Consider the following 21,494-nt stretch of genomic DNA (forward strand, 5'->3'; position numbering starts at 1 on the left):
ATGTCATGTATGGGACATCATTTTATAAAACTACTGTGCAATGAACATACATATGCAAACATTCTTACGCAGTGACCTCCCCTGTTGGGACATCGATATTCTTGATACATTATTCATAAGATTGAGTTGTTTCGACTGTTTTCCTGATTAGTATATATATAAGATCGTTTTTTATTTCCGATGACATGGACAATCGTACAATGACGCCGACTCCATTCACTGCGCGTCTTTGTTCTCATAATCGTCATTGCCATCTCGATTATAAACCCAAACCACTACTGTAACTCATTGTGACCTTTCTAACCGCGTAAGTTTAATCAGATGGTGGTCTCAAACTTCGATTGTTAAGTTTTTTTTAAAGATTTTTTCAATAAACTTAGCATCTATAATTTTTATTTAACGAACACTAAACAAACAACATTTTTGAATTGATTTTATTAAAGCACACAGACACAACATGCAAGGGCGTAGGTAGGGCAAATTAGGGATTAAGCAGATCGATGCCTTTAGGGTAGGTGTAGGAGGGGAACCATTTAAACCCCTACCCCCCTCGGTTTTTTTTTATTTCAAATTCGGGGGTTTTGGTTTGACAGATAATTCGACCTGTCAATTTTTCATTACGCATCTGCGTATTTGCGAACAGTCAGCTACGCGCATGTCATGTATGGGACATCATTTTATAAAACTACTGTGCAATGAACATACATATGCACACATTCTTACACAAGAGAGAAAAAAATGCAAGAAAATAATTTCCATTCAATAACATATAGAGAAATGAGCGATTAAGCCAGAACTCATATACCTCAGTTTATACAAAATACACCAGAGGCGGCATATGACGGACTGTTACACGCCAGGCAAATTTAGATTTATTTAAACAAGACTGCAAATAGTTACAAAAATGAATAATTTGGACAGTCAGTCACAAAATGAGCAACGCAAAAATGATAAAGATGTTTAGGATATATTAACTGACGCAGACATTATTAATATATGCAGTAGACACCAGACAGCGAATATCTACATTTTGTTAAAAATAGAGTGAACATGTGATTTATTGATACAAATACATACATTCATCTTCTTACCCCTTTTTCAGAGTGATATTTTTTTATTTTTTTTAATCGCTGCATAACACCGTCATCAGTTAAATATGGAAGCAAACAGGTTTTTTTTGTTATTGTTTAAGTATACTTGAGATCTTCACCTAATAAAAGCATATACAACTTTATAATATTATATGAAAATCTATAGAAACTACCGAAACAAGTTCAATAGTCGAAAGTTGAAGTAGTATGGTACAGGGTCATTCGCATTGACATAGAATAGAAAAACAAACATCCACTCATCAGAAACATGGAACAGAGCAAAACTCTGCAAACTACACACAGCATATATAATATATACAACTAGGGGTTTAATCTAGTCTGTGTGCACACAACCTCACTCTATTTCGACAATCCCGAATAAAATATAAGCGTAAATGATAAATAACTAAATATTATCACAGTATGCATTAACTTGAGGAAGCTTAAGAATAAACAAATAAAAATAAAAATAATAGATAAAACATTAGTACTTCTAGATTAATAAAAAATCATCATTGTACTCACTCTGAGAATAAACAAAGAAAACATTATAATAAAATATAAAATAAAAAAGAACGATTAAAAAAAAACCTTTTCTTTTACAAAGATCAAACACAATGTTACGTTTTCTATTGATCATGGAGTTGCACAATCAAAAGCATCCTTATGCTTACTCTTGGAATAAACAAAGATTTAAAAAAAAAATCAAAACAAAACTGTTTCTTTTTCAAAGTTATTGAAAAAAAGAAAAACACACACAACGCATTCTATTGTTGTAAAAATGACTTGTCCTTAGCTTAAGGGTGTCTCCTTTATCCTTAAATTAATATTCCAATCTGTGTTTAAACAAGCGACATTTAACCGTGTATTCTATACACCCCACCATAGTTAGATGCGTTCATTAAATAATAATGTATTCGAATAAGCCTTCAATAGTTCCAGATGGCCGGTATCATAACACATATTAATTCATTTTCAAAAGTTAAATACATAACGTGTCGTATAATAATAATAATAATAATAATAATAATAATAATAATAATAATATCTGTCATGTGTTCCCGTTCCGGATAGAAAAATCCGACCCGAGGGCACCTGCGTTGCCAGGTAACGAGGCTTGCCGAGTTACCGGCTTCGCAGCGTGCCCGAGGGTCGGATTTTTCTATCCGGAACGGACACACATGATAGATATTTTTTCTAGCATATATTAAATTACATTTTTTGTAAACATAATACATAAAAAAACGCATTTCTGTACATATCACCAAAAAGCGCGTGCGATGATGTTTACTGACGTCATGACGCGCAGTAATTTGTATTCACTGCATACGTCAATAAGTTCCTTCGACATCACGTCTTTTAAGGGTTATTTTGTTTTGTTTTTTAAATTTTATTTTAGTAAAGTTAATGTTAATGGAGCTCATCTATTTAAATCTCAAAATTATGATTAAATAAAGTGAATTATAAAAGAAATTGAAATTATTACGTCACAGCGCGTGACTCATCTGGCATGGGGGATGCCAGATGGAGATTTCCAGCACGGCTGAATTCACCGGAAATGCCTATCCGGTGTGCTAGAATGTATGATACAAATAATAAAATATGTTTACTTTACTTGTATGGAATGTACATACGTTAATGTTTGAAACCTTGCCTATGAAATATATTGGACATTGACTTAGGTTCAGAAACGACTGAAGAATAACTGAAGAATTTTTTATGACTACATACCTGGACATTGTACATTCATATAGGTGTACATTGTTAACAGTGATGATGTTTGATCTAATTTAGACTATTAAAGTTCCTTGCAGCATATCATCCTTCTGAATATCGTTTTCTGTTATACCATTTAGAGCCAGATCCTCTGTCACTCGGTCCAAGTACTTTGGATCAGGATAGCCAAACCTGAAAACAAACAAACAACAACACAATAGTTCTTATATATAACATCTAGGATAACGAAAAAAATAAACTTAAGCATCACTTATACAAAACAGACTCATCAATATATTTAAATGTCATACTGTGAGTTCGGTCTCCGGTCAGTCTTATGGTGAATGTCGTTCCATGTTATGACACCCTCGTCTCTAATGGTAAACACCAGTCTGCGTTTGAAAGCAATCTTTAGCATCCTGCAGATTTTTCTGCCACGTGGATTGTCGGGAATGAATCCAGTTTCTTGTATTTCTTCATAAAATTGACCAGGACTTGGATGTTCTTCCTTAAAAATAAGCCACGTCATCAAATTCTCAAACCGTGTTTTGCAGTGCTTTCTCAGGTAAAGAGCTTAAGAAAACGCAATGTTGCTATAGAAGCCAACATTACATATTTTTTTAAATGTCAATTTTATGCCTTTTTAAGGTACAATTTTTAGCAAGCAAAGACATTGAAAAACATGAACTGATTGATAAATTGTAGAGATATCTGACTTTTCGGTATTATTGAACCACTTTATCGGCATACGACGTGAAGGAAATGTTGCAAAATCTTATTTGACACACTATTTGGAATCAATCAAAATTACTTTGTAGATTCTCTGTTGAATTAAAATTGGAACAGCAAGCTGGGATATTTGAAGACATTTGGTTTAACCTATGAGCACTACTAAATTCCATCAATATGAACGCATAGCTAAGTTTAAATGTAGCATCAAGGAGGTATGAAAACATTTCGCCTCAAAACAAAATGATATTTCCAAACGTTTTAATTGTTGGCCACGTCACTATCCAAACAAGTGTGCTGTGGTATTGTTGCGATTGTTTCGTAAATATGAAAAAAAAAAAAAAAAAAAAAAATGATGTGTCGCTTTTTTGCAAATATTTCATTTCGAAGCAACCAGATATTGTTTAAACTGTATGCAACATTTTGGCACAAATACATATTTATATCATTGAAAGCTTTTTTCTGTTGAAATACAAAACTATCTGATAAAAGATCTTCCTTAATTTGATCCATTGCTGACTACGTACGTAGATGTGTACATAAATCATTACTTAGAATGATCATGACTTTTAACTGTAAAGCGAAATTTCTACTTCAAAAATACATTTTCGGCGGACACGGGCAATAACAATTGCCGTTTTAAGATGGGGATGCGTAGCATGGATGCAATTTTCGGATGCTGACTACATGCACATAAAATACACTCTAGTATTTCGCTTTCAACGTAAGCTTTCACAAAACCAAACAAACCGTAAGTGATGCGTTATTACTTCTGAGCCACTATATAGAGCATTATCGTTAGGGTCTAGATATTGAACGTAAGTTTGAAGTATATTCCAGCAGGTACTTGTTAATAATGCGATTTTAAAAGTACCGGAACAAGACCAATAGCTAACACATTAACGATAATCCTGTTGAGAGGACCAAGGTTCAAGGCCTAACAGACAAATAATGGTCAACACAACGGCACAGTACAACAGACAGATAATGTATTATTTACATTTATTCATAATATTTATTGCATATAAACTTAATAAATAAGTAAATAAAGCATGTCGCATTGCTATTCTGCCACGAGGAAACGGTTAATTGGTACCTACCGGGCTTAATTTTCATTTGTAACCACATTTATTTGGTCGGTTGAAGAGAAACCAATAACAACTATATAGACCCCGTCTCACTTCAGAGGCTATACAATAGGTAAAATAAAACGCCAAATCACTGGTGGCAGCAGTCCTTATTCTATTCTGAAGTCGATAGACAAGCTAATGACTTCGCATTTGATTTGAAATTCGCATGGTGGATTTGGTCGGAATAAAAGCCACGATCATTCAATACAAGCCTAACATACAGACAACGAGAAACCACTGTTCCAATACAACAAAGAAAAATATCATATGTGTGTAACAAAATACAAACGGACATTCAAATCGCAGTCCTTATGAAGAAAACTTATTATTTTATTTCTGGGAAGACAACCTCTATTCAGACAGCAATCGGAACTCCTCGGCCATTTTCCATCGAAATCAAACTCGGATGTTTATGGACGGTCTACAATGTCAGAAATCGTTACAGTTTATCTACGCTGCATGTAGTCGCGTAGTAGTTTTAATTCAGCAGTTAAACTTTATGACTTTACTCTTGGGAATCTTAATTATTTATGCAAATAAACACTTCACTGGCAATCAATTTAAAATAAGTAATACAACATACGTACGTTATTATGAACGTACTGATTGAATACGTATATAGTGTCGACATAGTACGCTTGTTATTCATATGTTTTACTGCTGAAAAGTAATCATCCTCGCTTAGGACTTTACCTTCTTAAACACCAGAATGATTATCTGATGCTAAGATGTATCCAATGTTATTTCGTAGTTGTGAGATGATTTGGGAGGCATACTAAAATTGCAAAAATATATTTCTAAACGAGTTCTGAATGTCAAGATATCTGCATCAGGAGATGTTGGTTGGCTATTGATGCATACACGAGATTAATGTTGTTCAATGGCGTATGCGGATTGGATGCTTTACACAGCCAAACAAATGTGTGAGGAGTTTTAAGGTTTTAGTTCTTCCAAGTGGCCTTGTGAAACTGAAAATAACTCTTAGGTTAGCCACGTGCATCTTGTCTATATTAATGGTATGTAGTGACATTGTATTCAACCCAAGCCCTCATAAAACCAATGGTACTCGGCGAGCTGCAACTAAAGAGAACAGGGGATCGGGAAGAGCTGCCGAGAATGATCAGCAGGAAGTGTCTCAATGGGAGTCGCCCCGACCCCACAGGCCATCCCAGGAAACACCCGTTACGGAGACGCGGCAACGACGTATATCGTAATACACTACTCAGACAACAGCACAGGCACCATAAACCTCGTATCACAACGTTAACAGTTCAGATGAACCTTCACACTTCAAATAGAGTAATGAAAAATGTCAGCCTAGTGACATTTGTGATTTTCTTAAAACAATGAAAAGCGATTAAACGAACGTGACTTTAGTGAGATGAATGCAATAAATCGCAAAATCGATGACGTTCTTACTACGGTACAGCGGCTGCCGGATTATCATTAAGTCAAACAGGATAACATAAATCTTAAAAATCAGATGTCTGAATTACAGAGCAAGCTTGGTCAAATTGAGAATCAATCAAGGCGCAATAATCTCAGATTCACAGGTATTCCAGGAAATATTAACGAGAGATTGGATACCACATAGCAAAAACTGAGAGTTTTTCTTAAAACGACATTACATTTTGGTTAACAAGCTGAACAGTTTAAGATTGACCGTGCGCACAGAGGGAACAAAGCAAGCGCTGTTTTAAAGGTATGCGCAATCCACGGTACAACAGGACTATAGCGACCTTGTAAAAAGACACTGGCGAATACTCGGGGAGCGAATGATCCATGAACGCCAGTATGGGTCCATTCGTTACGACAAGTTGTATGTGAATGATTCTATTTACAAATACGATGATAACAGTGACCAGACTGCAGGCAGACCATTGGCTACGACTTGGCGCGAAGATCGTGACGTTGGATCACGTTTCCATAAACACCAATCAGCGATGTAACGGAAAACACCGATGATGACATTTTCTCCGATTCGACCACGGACTAGAAATTAGGCCGAGGCACAACGAATACGTAATCGCGTGGAACCACACATGTCCCGTGGAACATTGGTGGACTAAAGTAATACAATGATAAAATAAGTGTAAAACGGGTTTTAACTTCATTTGATATCATTTGTTTATGTAAGCATTGAGTATGATAACAGGCGAATTCGATAGTCTTTTTACATTCATATTTTCATTTTGATAGTGTTAAATGTATGATAGGTAATGCTAAACGTAATGCTAAACGTAATAGCGGGGGGATAAGTGTATTTATTAACAATTCTCTGCATAAAAAATGAACATATTCAAACGCATATTTAAACATTTTGAAGATTGTGTTGTTTTACATGTAGACTTATCGTCATTATATCAATATACTGATATTATTATACTCAAGTACTTCAATGATGAGGGATCCCGACAAAGGAATACAATTCAAAGTACCTTATGCAAAAACATTTCAAAGATACGATGCAGTTATTGTTTGAAACTATGAACATCACACACAGTCTGCCGATGTACACAAAATCCACAACACTATTGGAAATACGCTTCATGACCATAATTCACAGTCTTATGTCATCACACTATTAGAACTTTAGCAAAGAAAACAAATATATATATATTGTTTTCTTTTAATTTAACAATGAACGATACAAATTAATGCAATGTACGATAAAATGGAATGCACTATAAAATTTCTAATTAAAATTATATATTGATACATAACTAATTGTAAAATATTGGTTGGTAGTATCTAAACAGTTGTCAATGCGTGTAATTTTATTATGTTCGTACATAAGTGTGTCTGATCCAGTGTCATCATTTTACATATTTCTAAATTTGATGTTCTGTTAAATATGTATTGGCTGGAGGCCTTATAACAAATTTAATCTTAAATCGTTCACATTTTATATAGGATGTTATAGCGCATCACGCATTGCATACCGTTTGATATCCGTCCACGAACTCATAGTTCAGTGTAATGGTACCGAAATCCGGATATCCTGAGCAACACCGCAATTTGTCAACATATACGGTCATTTTCCCAGGTGTCTGGTTTCCTTTAAATAAAGAATATAAAGCATTTTTAATATGTCGCAGAAACAAATATTTGACATAGGCGTGAAAGTAACATGGGAAATTTTCCGAAAACTTTTCCGGAACTGTCATGATTCGTTTGTCTAGCCTCTCTGACAATTAAGCACAAACGTCTCGTTCTTGAATTATCTTTAAAATACGTTCTGATTTGTTAATCAGCTGGTGATGACACATTTGATATTTCATCAAAGAGTCTTGGTCCAAATATCATGAGAATACTTAGGTCAAATATTAATCTCAGTCTCAACTCATTTTACCACGTAGCATCAAACGTTATTAAAACACTATATACATATATATCGTATATCAATACATGAAAGAGTTCATTTGGTCAATTTAAGTGTTAAAGCCTCAGTGCCACTTAGTAACAGTGATAATATCACTATAAGAGAGTCTTATATAATGTCTGATAGATTCCCGAGGTATACGCGGTGCCTTATTAAAAATAATTGTATGGGAAATACCAATGAAATTCCGTACTGGTCCGCTGACCTCCTATATGCGCATGAGGCAGATAAGTGGATGCATATCATCAATGTTTGTTGTTTAATGAAAAATCACAGATAGGTCCGCACGCATGATTTTGTAAAATGCACTTTTGTGTATGACGAAATAAAGTGTTGAAAATCATTACGAGAGTTAAAACTAAGGTACTTAAAGCTGGAACCCTTCAGCAAATCAGATATTTGCTCAATTATCGTTTTTGAAGACTACTAGTTTTATGATTATAAGCGTAAACAGCTTTGTTTTTTGCGTTATTGGTTGATTGACTTTATCACATCATGTTATCAATACATAGTCAAAATATCGTCCTTAGAAAATTAAAGTCTTCGTGGTCTATCGGATCAGATACTAGTTTTCATTTTTTTCCTGACTTGACCGGCGTGGGTTCGCAACCCCAAAAAACAAAAACAAAATCTTCTATAACTGTATTTTTTTGTAATATCGATGTCATAGAGTCAAATATTGATCAAATAAGTGTTTTCAGATGCATTACCGGGAAAACTATTTAAGCCAAAAACTTTTTAGCTTAAAGTGCAAATTATAAGTATATAAAGCATACTTAGAATTTTAGGCATTCAGAAAGTCACGTGTTATGCAAATTTCGTAAAGACCTTGTGCGCGCTAAATAAAGATTTGCTTTCGGTATTGTTGCATTTAAGTCAAATAATAAAGGCCCATAATTTGCATTATATTCACAAAGGGTTATCTTACTTCATTAACTTAGTAGGTTAGATAGTTGGGAATCTAAAGTTTCAATGCAATACATGATATATTTGCTGAGATATTAACCAAAATGTGGTTACATGCAAAACCTTAACCAGAAGTTCTATGTCAAACAATAAAGGCCCATTATTTCCATTAAATTCAAAAAAGGGTTTTCTAACTTCATTAATTTAGTAGGTTAGATAGTTGGGAATACATATCTAAAGTTTCAATGCAATACATTGATGTTTTATACTAAATAAGAATTAGTATATTCTTTGTCTTTAAAAAAGCCCTAAACATTTCATACTATGTGAGATATGCATAACTGCTTTTTTACATACATGCAACTCTGTTTTTAATTCGTAAAAGAAGCAATGTCAGTGCATGAATGTAACAAAAGAAGACAACAACCATTCAACGTATGCGGAGCAGGCCTTGTACAATCAATTCTAACTTTCCTGCAGCTGCATGCTACTGTATGGCAGCCAGTTGGACAAGTGCACTATACAACTTTCATAATATAAGCATGAGATGGTGCTCTTTCAGTTGTCACTGGATACAGTAGTTTGTCGCTCACTAGTTCCGAACCCCATTCTAGCGGGTTCAAAACAGTAAGTCCTTTCAAGTCCTGAATTTGTAGAAATACCCACAAACTAAAATACATAGTACTTCATCATCACTTTTGACTTCAGCTTTGTCATTCAGTAGCACAACGGTGTCTTTTCTCATAACGTGAATTCTTTCAAAGTTTTGCCAAATGGTCTAGCAACCACATTTTCACAAATCTGTTTTGCTTCATCAGCATTACTCTCATATGATGTAACACCACTGGTCATACTCTACGTATCTGCTTCACATTGAAATGGATATCTTTCTTAAAAGTACAGTGTAACAATTGCTATGTCTTTTCTGTCTCGAGTCTGGGTTGCTGTTGGGGTATCCATGTGCTGTTCACTTGTAGAATACATTACACCACTAAAACTCTGCATAGCTTCATTTATGTCAGATCATGTAGGTGGTGACAGAATCCAGTCGGCATTTTAAATCTCATTCATACCCCGACCCCTTGTTATATATACTTTGCTTAAGTTCTAATAGTGTCAAAACTTCAACACTTTCAGACTCCTAATTAGCTGATGCTCAATTACTTAGTCCCCATGATTGAATATAAATTTATATATGATATTTAATTGAGTCACATATTTGTCACATGTTACCCTATTATTATGTTTTTATTACACACTATCTGATAGGATATTGTATCACTTGTAATCTATAATACTTAAACGTTAAAATGTATGTGTCTATATCATATTTCTGTTTATATTAACATCTTCGGTTTTGCTGCTAAACGATGTTCCGTTATTAAAGATTGCATGACGTTGACGTCACTTCCTTTCTAAGATTGATTATTTATTTCCTGATAAAGACGTTAAGACATAAAATAAATGATACAGTTATTCTGATGTTTCAATGCTAAATTAAATGATGACATTTGGCAAATTCAATAAATCCTCACTCCCATTTATAGTATCAACACAATAATTACCTTTCACTTTGTATGGCATTCTTACCTTTGTTGTAGAGCAGTTAAAGTATGGAAAATAATTCAATTCAAAATTCCTACTTTAAATTGTTTTGTTTTTTGAAAATATCAACACAAAAATCACATTTCACAATAAATGATGTGTCTACACATTAGGTATGTTATGGTGCACATTAGGTATGCTATGGTACTGTTTAATATATATTAAACAGAGTTATTCTGGTATTTTAACAATTATAATTGTGATAGAGACAAATTCCAGAAATTCATACTTTGTTTACATATTTCAACAATTTACCCCAAATATCACATTACAATAAATTAAGTGTCTTCACATAAGGCATGGTATGGTGTTTAATAATATATATTAAATACAGTTATTCTGATATTATTCTTGCTCATTCTTATTTTGATATAGACACATTCCAGATATTCATACTTTCGTTTACATTTTTCAACATTATACCCAAAACACCATATTTCACATCAGATTATGTTTTTACATATAAGATTTGTTTTGGTGCTGTATACTCTCTATTAAGTATATTTTTTCTAATATTTCTTTTGCTATATCTAATTTAAATATAGACAAATCCCAGATTTTATTGCTAAATCCAAATTCGATACAGACAAATTCAAGAATTTCATACTTTCGTTAACTATTTTCAACATTTTACCCTAATTATCATACTTTGCACAGTTGGATATTTCTGTTCCTTTTTTCCAAAAATATGCGAAACTCATTTCTGTGCATTTCCCCCTCTTTTTTTTGCATTTTCAGCCACAGGGTCACTGGACTAGATATGGTTTTCTTTACCCCGTATATCCAATGTCGGATCACCTACTAACCCCGTAACTTATGATTTTGATCTGTAATAAAGAATAAAGTAACAGTCATGGCTGCTACAAAACCAAAAGTATAATCTAAGTATAATCTAAATTTACCGCCAAAAACTTCATTACGAAATTTGAACATCACATGACTTTCGGATACCTAAAATTCTACGCTGCTTTATTTGCTAATAATTTGCAATATGTAACTTCGAATCTTTTGGTTCAAATAGTTTTCCCGGTAATGCATCTTAACACTTATTTTATCATCATTTTACTGTATGATATCAAAATTGCAGGAAAAAAAGTTATAGTATAAAACATATTTTGATTTTAGTGGGGTGCGAGCCCAAGCAGTTAAAGTCAATCATTGTACAAAAACATGAGCGGGTACTTCAATTTGTTCACATTATAACATTAATGCTATGCTCCACCCATTTTTCTGCTTCGTTAGTCTGTGGAACAGTTTTGAATTTCTTTGGTATTAACCATACATTTCTTGTTGATAGAGCATCGTCTTTGGAATTTATCAGACATTATATGAGACTCTATTATAGTTATATTCTCAGAATTATTTTTTCTCTAATTATTTAATCCTGTGTGACGTTGAGGCTTAAATATAGTTGTAAACACATTATTAATACTGTTTTTATGTATTACCTATTATTACCCCCAGTATAAGTCCACAAATAGGACATGCCTTTCTAAAATGAAACTGCACATATATGCATTCCGTGCAAAACATATGTCCACAATGTAGTTTTATGGGACGAACAATGGTATCCATGCAAATAACACATTTCTCATCAGCTGATGTATCGCAAGCCTGAAATAGAGGCGATGAAGCCGTCGAAACCATATATTATTCACGCAATAATGATAACAAGAATGAGTCAATGAAAGTAATCTGAATTACACAATTTTTTTTTATGTATCTGACATAAAGTTATGCGTAATAATATAGTTGTTTGGTTCAACTAACCCGACCGACCCTGTTTTTTTTCTCCCGACCCTACACGTTTTGCGTGTGATCGGCACCATATTTGCATTTTCATACCGATTTGCGTTACATTTGAAACTTTTCGCTTATTACTGGTTTCATTTGCTGGATAATACTTAACCCAATAATCGTAATAAAGCGTCAAGAACAATGATATATTAAATATATTAAATAACGACACCTCTGGAATGGCAACAACCATTAAACAGTGGCTTGTCAACTAGCGGACCATGCGCATGTGAACTGGCCGTTAAGCCGGGAAAACTAGTAGATTTTATCAATGTATACAGTGCTCTCATACATCTATTATTGTTTTTTGTAATTGTTTGCATGAATATAAACAGCTTTTCATGTGTAACTATTTAAAACTTAATGTGTTTTTTTCAGTTAACTAATTCATTGTAATGCTATATATGTTTGTTACAAATGTCGGGAAATAGCATTTTGGGCTTTTGCCAGGAGAGTTCCTCGCTATTTACACAAGCGGATCCAGGGGAAGGGATGCATCCGGCACACGCCACCTCTAAAATCGACCAAATTTTCTTTTCTTTCAATGTATGAGGAAAAAGTAATAAAATTACACTATTTCGGGCTGGAAATTGTAAAAAAAAATCCTGGGGGACGACCCCCACCCACCCCCCTGCATACACTTTCAACCAAATATATTTAAGTTAAAACTGTACTTAATGAATATTATAAGTGTAACAACTAAAATTGCAGTTATCACACTATTTTATACTGTTTCCCACCCACATTTTGAGCACATATATAGATATAAGCGGAACAAAACTAAAGAAAACATTTACTCAGATTGTCATCTGATCAAATATCATGACGTTATGATATGAACGAAGTGATATTTTTCAATACAAATATATAAAGATGACAAATAAAAAAAGAAGAAACAAATAGAGAATTCAATAAAAGGTTTGCATCTTTAAGAATAACCATAATGCCAGGAGCTGATTTGGTGGGGGACCAGCCCCCTTTCTGCCATCTAAAATTGACTAAGTGGACATTCTTTATTAATTTCAAAGAAAAAGGTATTAATAGAATAAAGCTAACTGCAACGTTTAAGAGTGAAAAAAAGACCCCCACGAGCCCCCAAATCATATTTAAACTTATCGTGTCCGACGATGATTTAAACTAAGAAAAGTTCGGAGACGGGACGCGCTCACAAAGTTGCGCACTGAGTGTAAAAATAACGAACACTAATAATTAAGCATTAAGGTATATGAATATTCAATTATACACTAAATATTAGAGGATCATTATTTCACAGGCATTCATGTTTAATCTGATATATTGTGTGTCGTTCTTAGCGTTAAATTCAAATTTTGAATCGGCGATGCAATGGACCACACAGGAAACAATAATAATACGGACATTTTCAACTTATTTGCGAATTGTTATTTACCTAAATATTTTTAAGCAAAAACATACCACTTGAATAACAGTTGCATGGCGAAATAATGTTCTTGAAAGATATCGTAAAATATTGCGAACAAGCACACTCGGAAGTTTCAGGCAAACGGACACGTTTTTTTAATCAATTTTGAAGGGGGTCCGAATGAAGTCTCCGTGGTGCCAATAATTTGTTAACGGTTGTTTTTACCTTTAGAGGTTATAGTAATGAATATTTTTTTAATTGTGTCCGTGCGTACATATTATCATAAACTAATTAAAAAGAAGAAGACATTTCATAAAAATGATTCTTTTATGATAATTAATGAGGCGTTATAATATTTTGTTTGTTTCCACCTACAGACCAGCCCTTTTTTCCCAAGCATCAGCTTTCAGAAGGAAGTATTTGCCGTAAGTTTTGAAAGATTTTGTAATAAATCGCATAGAGCGACATTGTATTTCATTTTGTATCTGAATAAGATACGTTTACTAAATTTCTATACAATTACAAGTTGACGTCATAAAAGCTCAGCTGTTGTGATACTGAACTCGCTTTTCTCATGTTCTACGGAAAAGTACCAACATATGAAATAAAATCTATTTCAGTATTATGTTAAATATGACGGGTTAATACCATATATTAATAATGATTTCTTGCATTTAATTCAAGCTATTTGATACAACTTCAGTAACTAAAATTTATATAGAATTATTGATCATGAAACAAAAAGTATATTCAATATTTAGCTAAAATAATGATCGCGTCAATTATCCCAACACATTTAAAATATATATTAAATCGTTAAGAATAATTTTATTTTTGTTTGTTATTTTTTTTAAACCTATTCAAATTAATCTTTACATATGTCATAATGTCGCTATGTATTACATTTACTTTACCTTTTCAGATTTTTCTATGACCTGCCTGGCTTGCAGTAACTCTTGTTCGAACGACTTCCTTGTCTGAAATGGAATAGGTGATACATTGTACTAAAGTTTAAAAGATTGATAGATCAATGACAAAGAGGGTTAAAACGTAAAACTTAAATAAGTGTTTTTCATGCTTTGAAATGAATCCGAACACGATATCAAAAATTTGCTATATACCTCGATCAATTTGAGTGTTTAACTACAACAAGTAGTATCCCTGTTAATCTGTAGAATAAGATTAACCAATATGTTTGTAAAATATATCACCTTTTCGGACTTCGCAAGGTCCCGTTTCACTTGTATAAGCTCATCAGACAGTTCCTTTCTTGTCTGAAAACGTAGAATGATTCATTTTGAATGTTTGGGGATAGGTACTTTATTCACCATGATCTGATATATAATCATACTACTTTTTTGTACACCGATCAGTACCAGTTTTAAGTTAGTTAATTTGAACAATAGTTAACTGAACAAATCAATGTATTCCCCGGTCTTTATTATCTTATGTCCTTTGCAAAAATCATTTTATATAAATACAATGAACCAATCTAAAATGACACTTGATACTGTCATGAATACATGTATTGGATATACATTGCAATGTACGAAACCCATTAGGTTGATCATCGTCCCAAGTCGCGTTAACACTTCATATATATTTCTTTGTTCAATCACAAGAAAGCGTAGAGACACATCGTAACCCTAAAAATACAGTATTACTACGGAAGAATGAAAAAATACAGTGTGAAGCAGCTGGTATAGTTGGGCAAGTTAGGCAAACTTTCTCGTACCCCTATGACCCAAACAAGTCCTCAGATTGTATTGCATATTTGGAATTTCAATGTTTTCACTTTTTCTGACAAATGTTACGCGTTTGCGTACTTGCATATGCCTGGATACGCGCCTGAGTATACAGGCATGAAACATAGAAGTTTCAAATATGCAGTTAAAACTGAAGGCTTATGGGGTACGGGAAAGTTTTCCCAACTATATGTTATGCACTTGTAAAGCATCTCCTTAATGACTATAGCAATTCCGTTAAACCAATTGGTTATAGTTAATTTTGAATTGCCAGTTAAACATCATTTAAAATTTATTTGAGCATGGTGACCAAAGTACCTAACAACCTATCCCCAAACATTCATAATGAATTGATAGGTATTTGTGGTAAATTAATATTGGGTGAAATCATATTTGCCTGTAACAGATCCAAGTGTTTTGGGTCTTTCGCCGATAAAGCGACCGATGCCAACACGATAGAGCAGGTGGCGCTATGTTTAAGATATCACGATACAAACAAAGATGAACTGTGCGGAGACTTTACTGGAATGCAGATGAGGCATCGGTGGGTGTCTTTGTTGCAAATTTGCTTAGTGCGAAAGAAGACATTGAGGAAATGCAAGGTCAAGAGTATGACGGAGCGGCAAACATGAAGAGTACAATGTTTTCTTTGAAACGGCGAACATTGTCATGCAAATTTTGGTTAACATAAGCAGCTAATGAAACTTCTATTCATTCGATTTAAATTGATTGTGTTCGTTTGCTAAAAGTTTTTATAAACATGTAAGAAGTACGCTTAGGAAAACCTGTCATATAGAGCGACAACGCACACGGTTTATACACTTCACTCGCCGTCCAGACTTAAAAATCAATTGCCTAGAATGCGTATGGGTCGAAATTACTCTGAAAAAAACGTAAGCGTTTACTTTTTGGGACATTTTACCGACCACCTACCTCCTCTGCCGCGTATTGCGATTTTATAGAGGATTCTGTGGGACTTGCCTTTGATACAGGAATCAGTGATATAATCATAACTTGTGATTTTAATTACAACTCCAGCAACTCAGTTTTTCCAGGCGTATTCAAACTTTATGTTCAGTTTATGGACTTTCGCACGGATACCTTATATAGTCTACATTTCATACCGTAAACTACTTCTAAAGAATTGTTGATGGATCAAACGAGATTAATTCCAGAGGTCTCATAAACTTTATTACTATATTTTTTCGAAACTTGTTTAGTACACAAGAAATGGAATTAACTATAAATCGTGATCGTGATCGTTGTTATGGACTTTAGGTAACCAGTGTATTGTTGGAATGTTTGTATAATCATCATTTAACACAACTTGAAATTGAACATAAGAATTAATCTGAATTTTAATAATACTCGTTTCATCAGGTAAGCTAGGAACGTATGATCTAAAAGATTGCCACTTATTTATGATAGTATTTACATAATATAAATGTTAAACTACAATTACATTATTAGTTGCTTTGTCAGTTGGAACGAATATCATGTTTTGTAGGGTTTTGATATCCATAATCAGTTTTGGAGTTATCGAAATAGACTTGGTGGGGGTGGGGGCTAATGGTTTATTGTTAAAAAATCTATTTTCTTGTCTTTTAGGGGAGATATTTTATTCATCCATAGAATTAAGGCAAAAAGTTCAACCCCTTCTCTTTTACACCAGCTCTTACAATATTTAAGTAATATTTCTGTCAATTCTAGTTTACATGTATGGGTGCTATGCGGTATTTAAGACTTTTATATCGTAGTTTTCTTTCAGATTATATTTAATAAACTTGAAACATCCAGTAAAAATATGTCTGCGTCACTGTTACATGTTTTTTCCAGTACATGCCATACATGTATTTACTAATACTAGTACTACCTTTTCTATTGGTTTTGTACTTACATGCGTTAATAATCTTAATCCTACTGATAATATTTTCCATCTTACATTCAGATATATATATAGGAGTCTTTGCCTGTTATTTCATTTCAGTATCGAACTCTTAACATAAAGGCTTTTGTTAAAGGCTAAATCATTCAGATCGTTACAATATATCAGGGTTAACAAAATGCATCATATGAAAAAACTATATATATCCACATACCTTTTGTATAGCTGAAGTTGCATTCCCCACGTCGTGTGTAACAGCGCTTCCATCATCGCTGCCATCAACTTCCTCCTGGATGTGGCAAACGTCTCGCATGTCTTCAAACAAGCACTTTAGTGCAATTTCGTTTTCCTTAAGGCAAAATATTTTAAAAGTCTGCTTATGTTCATTTTCTTTCATCTTCAATTTGGGCCCCGACACTGCCTTATTAAATGCTTTGCTCCTTAGACACAGATGACCAGTAAAGGAATTTGTAACCAATTCTTCAATTTGTTTCTCTTCTTCGTCAGCCCAAACTACGTTCTCATCGCAAACAGCAGCAATGCATGAAAATGCTTCGATGTTTTCGTCTTGATATTTGCATGTTTCATTTCTAACATTTCTTATTATATCTTCTACGGAACGCTTCAGTCTAGTTTCCAAACTATCAAGTTCTTTATAGCACTTTTCAGCTTGTACTTCATTGGTTTCATTTTTAAGTCTGCTTTCTTCCTTCAAACGCAAACTGTCATTCTTAAGCTCATTTAAAGCTTGCTTCATGTTATTTACTTTGTCGTTATCGATCGTTCCCGCCTCCTGTAGTAAGTCAACAACTTGTTTTCCACATGAAAGATGTCCCGAGTGAAGACATCGACCACAAATCATACAGTCGTGAGCTTTACAAAGAAATATTGCCTTCTCCTTCGGATGTTCTTTACAACATTCCTCTGTGATGTCTCGCATAATCACCTTTGTCTTTTCTTCACCTTCTTCATGTATATTGATGATGTGACTTTGAAATGCCCTTCCTTTTTTATGAATTCCTAAACAAGCTTTTCCAATGTACCCACACGTCTTGCAAAATCCAACTGCAGTTTCATCAAAGCACATTTCACAATGATCTCTCACCGGTTCCATTTCAAAAGATTATTTCTGTGACCCTAATTGATATCAGAGAAAACGTCGATTAAAAAAATACGCATTGGAAGGATGGTTATTAGAATGCAATAGCTGATATGGAGGTATAATAATAATATTTTTTGTACCTCTGTTGGTTGGATGTTTATAGTAATGATGTCAAAATAACGTTTTATGATAGTCCCGGTATTATATTTCTACAAACGTCAAAGGTTTGATAATGCAAATCAAACCATTAAGTATGTGATACTTGATATTCTACATTTGTTCAAATAAGTACTAGAAATGATACTCATCGGGAACTCAATATTAATAATAAGTCCGATTTAGCTTATGTCACAGGTTAGATTGTAACATAGTCATCTGAAATGTTTTATTGTCTATCTTGTCTCTGTTTCTTTGTCTTTTCTTTCTATAACTTTATATGTGAGTTCTCATTTCATCTCCTTACCCCTCATTTAACGACTTGTATGCATTTCCTTTATTTAATTTACTGCACTGTGACCGTTTTTAACACCCGTTTCGGTTCTTGGGCACGCCTGCGCAGTTCATATATTTACATCGGATAGGCGCGAGCTGTCCCTTGTTCAAAGACAATAAATGTCCTTAAAAACATATAAAATGTGTTTACAGATTAGTGAAATTTATGTACTAACTATGTGTATTGTGTATTTTCTTCGCATTTATATTCGTTCTGTGTATTTATTCGTTGTTGGGAGCTCATATATTTACATCGGATAGGCGCGAGCTTTCCCTTGTCCAAAGACAATAAATGTCCTTATAAACATATAAACTGTGTTTACAGTGTTTACAGCCCATCCTACTAAAGAGAATCGAGGAGTCGTGACACTTACAAGTATGATTTCATTTTTATCTCTTTCATGGTTTGCGAAATAAAACAACATGGCGGATATATCACAGTTATTAATACCAGTTAATAAGATGCTGTTACTCTTTCGAAATACATATCTCTTATATCTAGGTATGGTACTCATTAATCTACAAGTACAGAATGCTGGCCAGATCCATAAACATATACATTATATACTTCCAGTGTGAATATCATCTCTAAGAGTATATATTCGTTTTGAAACCCCACAAAACTAATCGAAATGTACAACCATTTTTACAAAGAAGACTCACCAGAGTGTATTTGTTTTCTTTTTGACAAACATCTAGGAAACAGTTGCCAAAATAGTTGCATGTTATGAGCTTGTCATCATTTCCGAATTTTTACATTCAACCGAAAAAAACAGATTCTGACAATTAAATTTGTTTTATTCTTTTACGTTGCTCATTATAATAACATAAAAAACAATGAGTTTAATAATTATTGATATCGAGTCAACCGATCCCGGGATTACTCAAGATTATTTACATATTCCGATACCGACTGTGACGAACAACTTGGTATCGACACTGTGATATCGGATTCCCCAATATCGATACCGGGTTTTAGCACCACCCAGGCAATTTACTTCCTTATTGAATAATAGCATTAAACATAGCCAAGGGTGACAAAATCATACGTGGAAAAAGTAATTTACTCATTTACTCATTTGTAGCGTTAGATAAACAATTTATTTAACCAATTCTAAGATAAATACCTCGATGTCATTCCATACAAAATAATAACAATGAATATACACAAAGGTACCGAGTAACGTAGCTAAGGACGCATTCAACAGTATTGGTATAGGGAAGTTACAACTACCGGTACCAGGGATCGATTATTGAAAAACTCGGGATCATTTATTTCGATCAAGTGGCCTAGCCGAGCACTCACTAATGTCCCACTCACGCAAAACACTTGCGTCTCACTCACACCTGTACATACGGAAATACCTTTCACTCGAAAATATTTCGACCGTTATGTGATAACAGAGGATTAACTCATTGATTGTGAGTGAGAGTGATTGTTTTGAATTCGGCCCTAAGGAAAGGTTAAAGGTTCTGACACATTTCAGAACTATGTTTCAATCTTCTTGATACATATATTATAGATCTAGTGTATTGTTTAAAGTCAGCCAGAAGTATACATCATAATTATGAATCATACAATAAGGCAATAGAAAAGTTTAAAAATAATTTATTCCATGCTTACCCTTGTTTTCCATGTAATATACCCATTACGAATATTGGTATCTTACAATTGAGTAATTTAGCCTATCAGAAAATTCTAATGGCTATACTAATCACACGTGACCTAGATATCCCTCCGCATTGTTTGTTTACAAAATGGCGTCTATTAGGTTACCAGTATGCTCATCTGTCAGCGTCAATGGTCGCGGCATAGGAATAATAACCATGCAGAAAACCACTGGAAACGACGAAATATATACTGTGTTATTTGAAGGCTGCGATTTTGAGGTTGATATTCCCGTTTCCAGGCTAAATTAAATAATAATTGCACGAACGCTGGAAACACTGCTCGGTTTTAGAGCGTCACTGACGACGATCTGCAGGACTTTCTTGTTAAACAGAAAAACAAGAGTACTGTTACTTAAACTTCCTATGACTTGAAATGACTTTCCTACAATCAGGCAGGATATGAAACGCGTTAAAGCAGCGCTATCCCAACAAATAAGCTTTGCAATCTCTTGTGCAAATCCTTTTCTGTGTATAAAACGCCAGATGGCTTCAACAATGAGCCCACAACTCTCCGCGGTATCCTTTGTAGCTTTAAACGATGTTTACGTGATCAAAACTACGGATATTCTTTGATTCATGGGACTAAATTTGCTAAACTCAGGCCAAAGAAAACCTCGCAAAAGGCTCTCTTAATTTCATGAACTCGTTAAATAAAATTGTGTATTAAATGACAACTCGTGTCAGATCTTATATATTTACTATATATATATATATATATATATATATATATATATATATATATATATATATATATATATATATATATATATATATATATGATGCTCGTGTTTTGTAAAACAATAAGCTATCATTATGTATTACTTTACTTTAAATCAAATAAAGAATCAAAAGTGACTCTCAC

The 21,494-nt window shown here is 33.7% G+C and overlaps 1 protein-coding gene across 2 annotated transcripts; it reads right to left on the reverse strand.

Moving 5' to 3' along the window:
* Positions 1–2,287: 2,287 nt before the first annotated feature.
* On the reverse strand, positions 2,288–20,172 carry LOC128241603 (uncharacterized). 2 transcript variants are annotated; one of them, XM_052958613.1, is made up of 8 exons: positions 20,089–20,172; positions 17,582–18,504; positions 14,949–15,011; positions 14,652–14,714; positions 12,008–12,173; positions 7,609–7,724; positions 3,119–3,315; positions 2,288–2,999 (listed from the first exon to the last, which is right to left on the reverse strand). In XM_052958613.1, exons 2-8 carry the CDS (start codon positions 18,479–18,481, stop codon positions 2,882–2,884), a joined length of 1,623 nt encoding a protein of 540 aa, XP_052814573.1. In that variant the 5' UTR covers positions 18,482–18,504; positions 20,089–20,172; the 3' UTR covers positions 2,288–2,881. The 2 variants fall into 2 exon arrangements, with proteins under 2 accessions (XP_052814573.1, XP_052814572.1); XM_052958612.1 differs by lacking the exon at positions 20,089–20,172 and adding an exon at positions 19,625–19,718.
* Between the last annotated feature and the right edge of the window lie 1,322 nt (positions 20,173–21,494).

This window comes from Mya arenaria, chromosome 7 (genome assembly GCF_026914265.1).
Source record: "Mya arenaria isolate MELC-2E11 chromosome 7, ASM2691426v1".
NCBI lineage: Eukaryota > Metazoa > Mollusca > Bivalvia > Myida > Myidae > Mya > Mya arenaria.

Bases quoted from the DNA above. Each gene is read 5' to 3' on its own strand.
- LOC128241603 (XM_052958613.1), bottom strand. From the start codon at position 18,481: ATGGAACCGGTGAGAGATCATTGTGAAATGTGCTTTGATGAAACTGCA. The intron at 12,174-14,651 runs GTAAAGTAAATG...CCTCTATTTCAG, and splicing joins TCATAGAAAAATCTGAAAAG to GCTTGCGATACATCAGCTGA. The intron at 7,725-12,007 runs GTAATACATAAA...CTTTATTTAAAG, and splicing joins TATACTGGGGGTAATAATAG to GAAACCAGACACCTGGGAAA.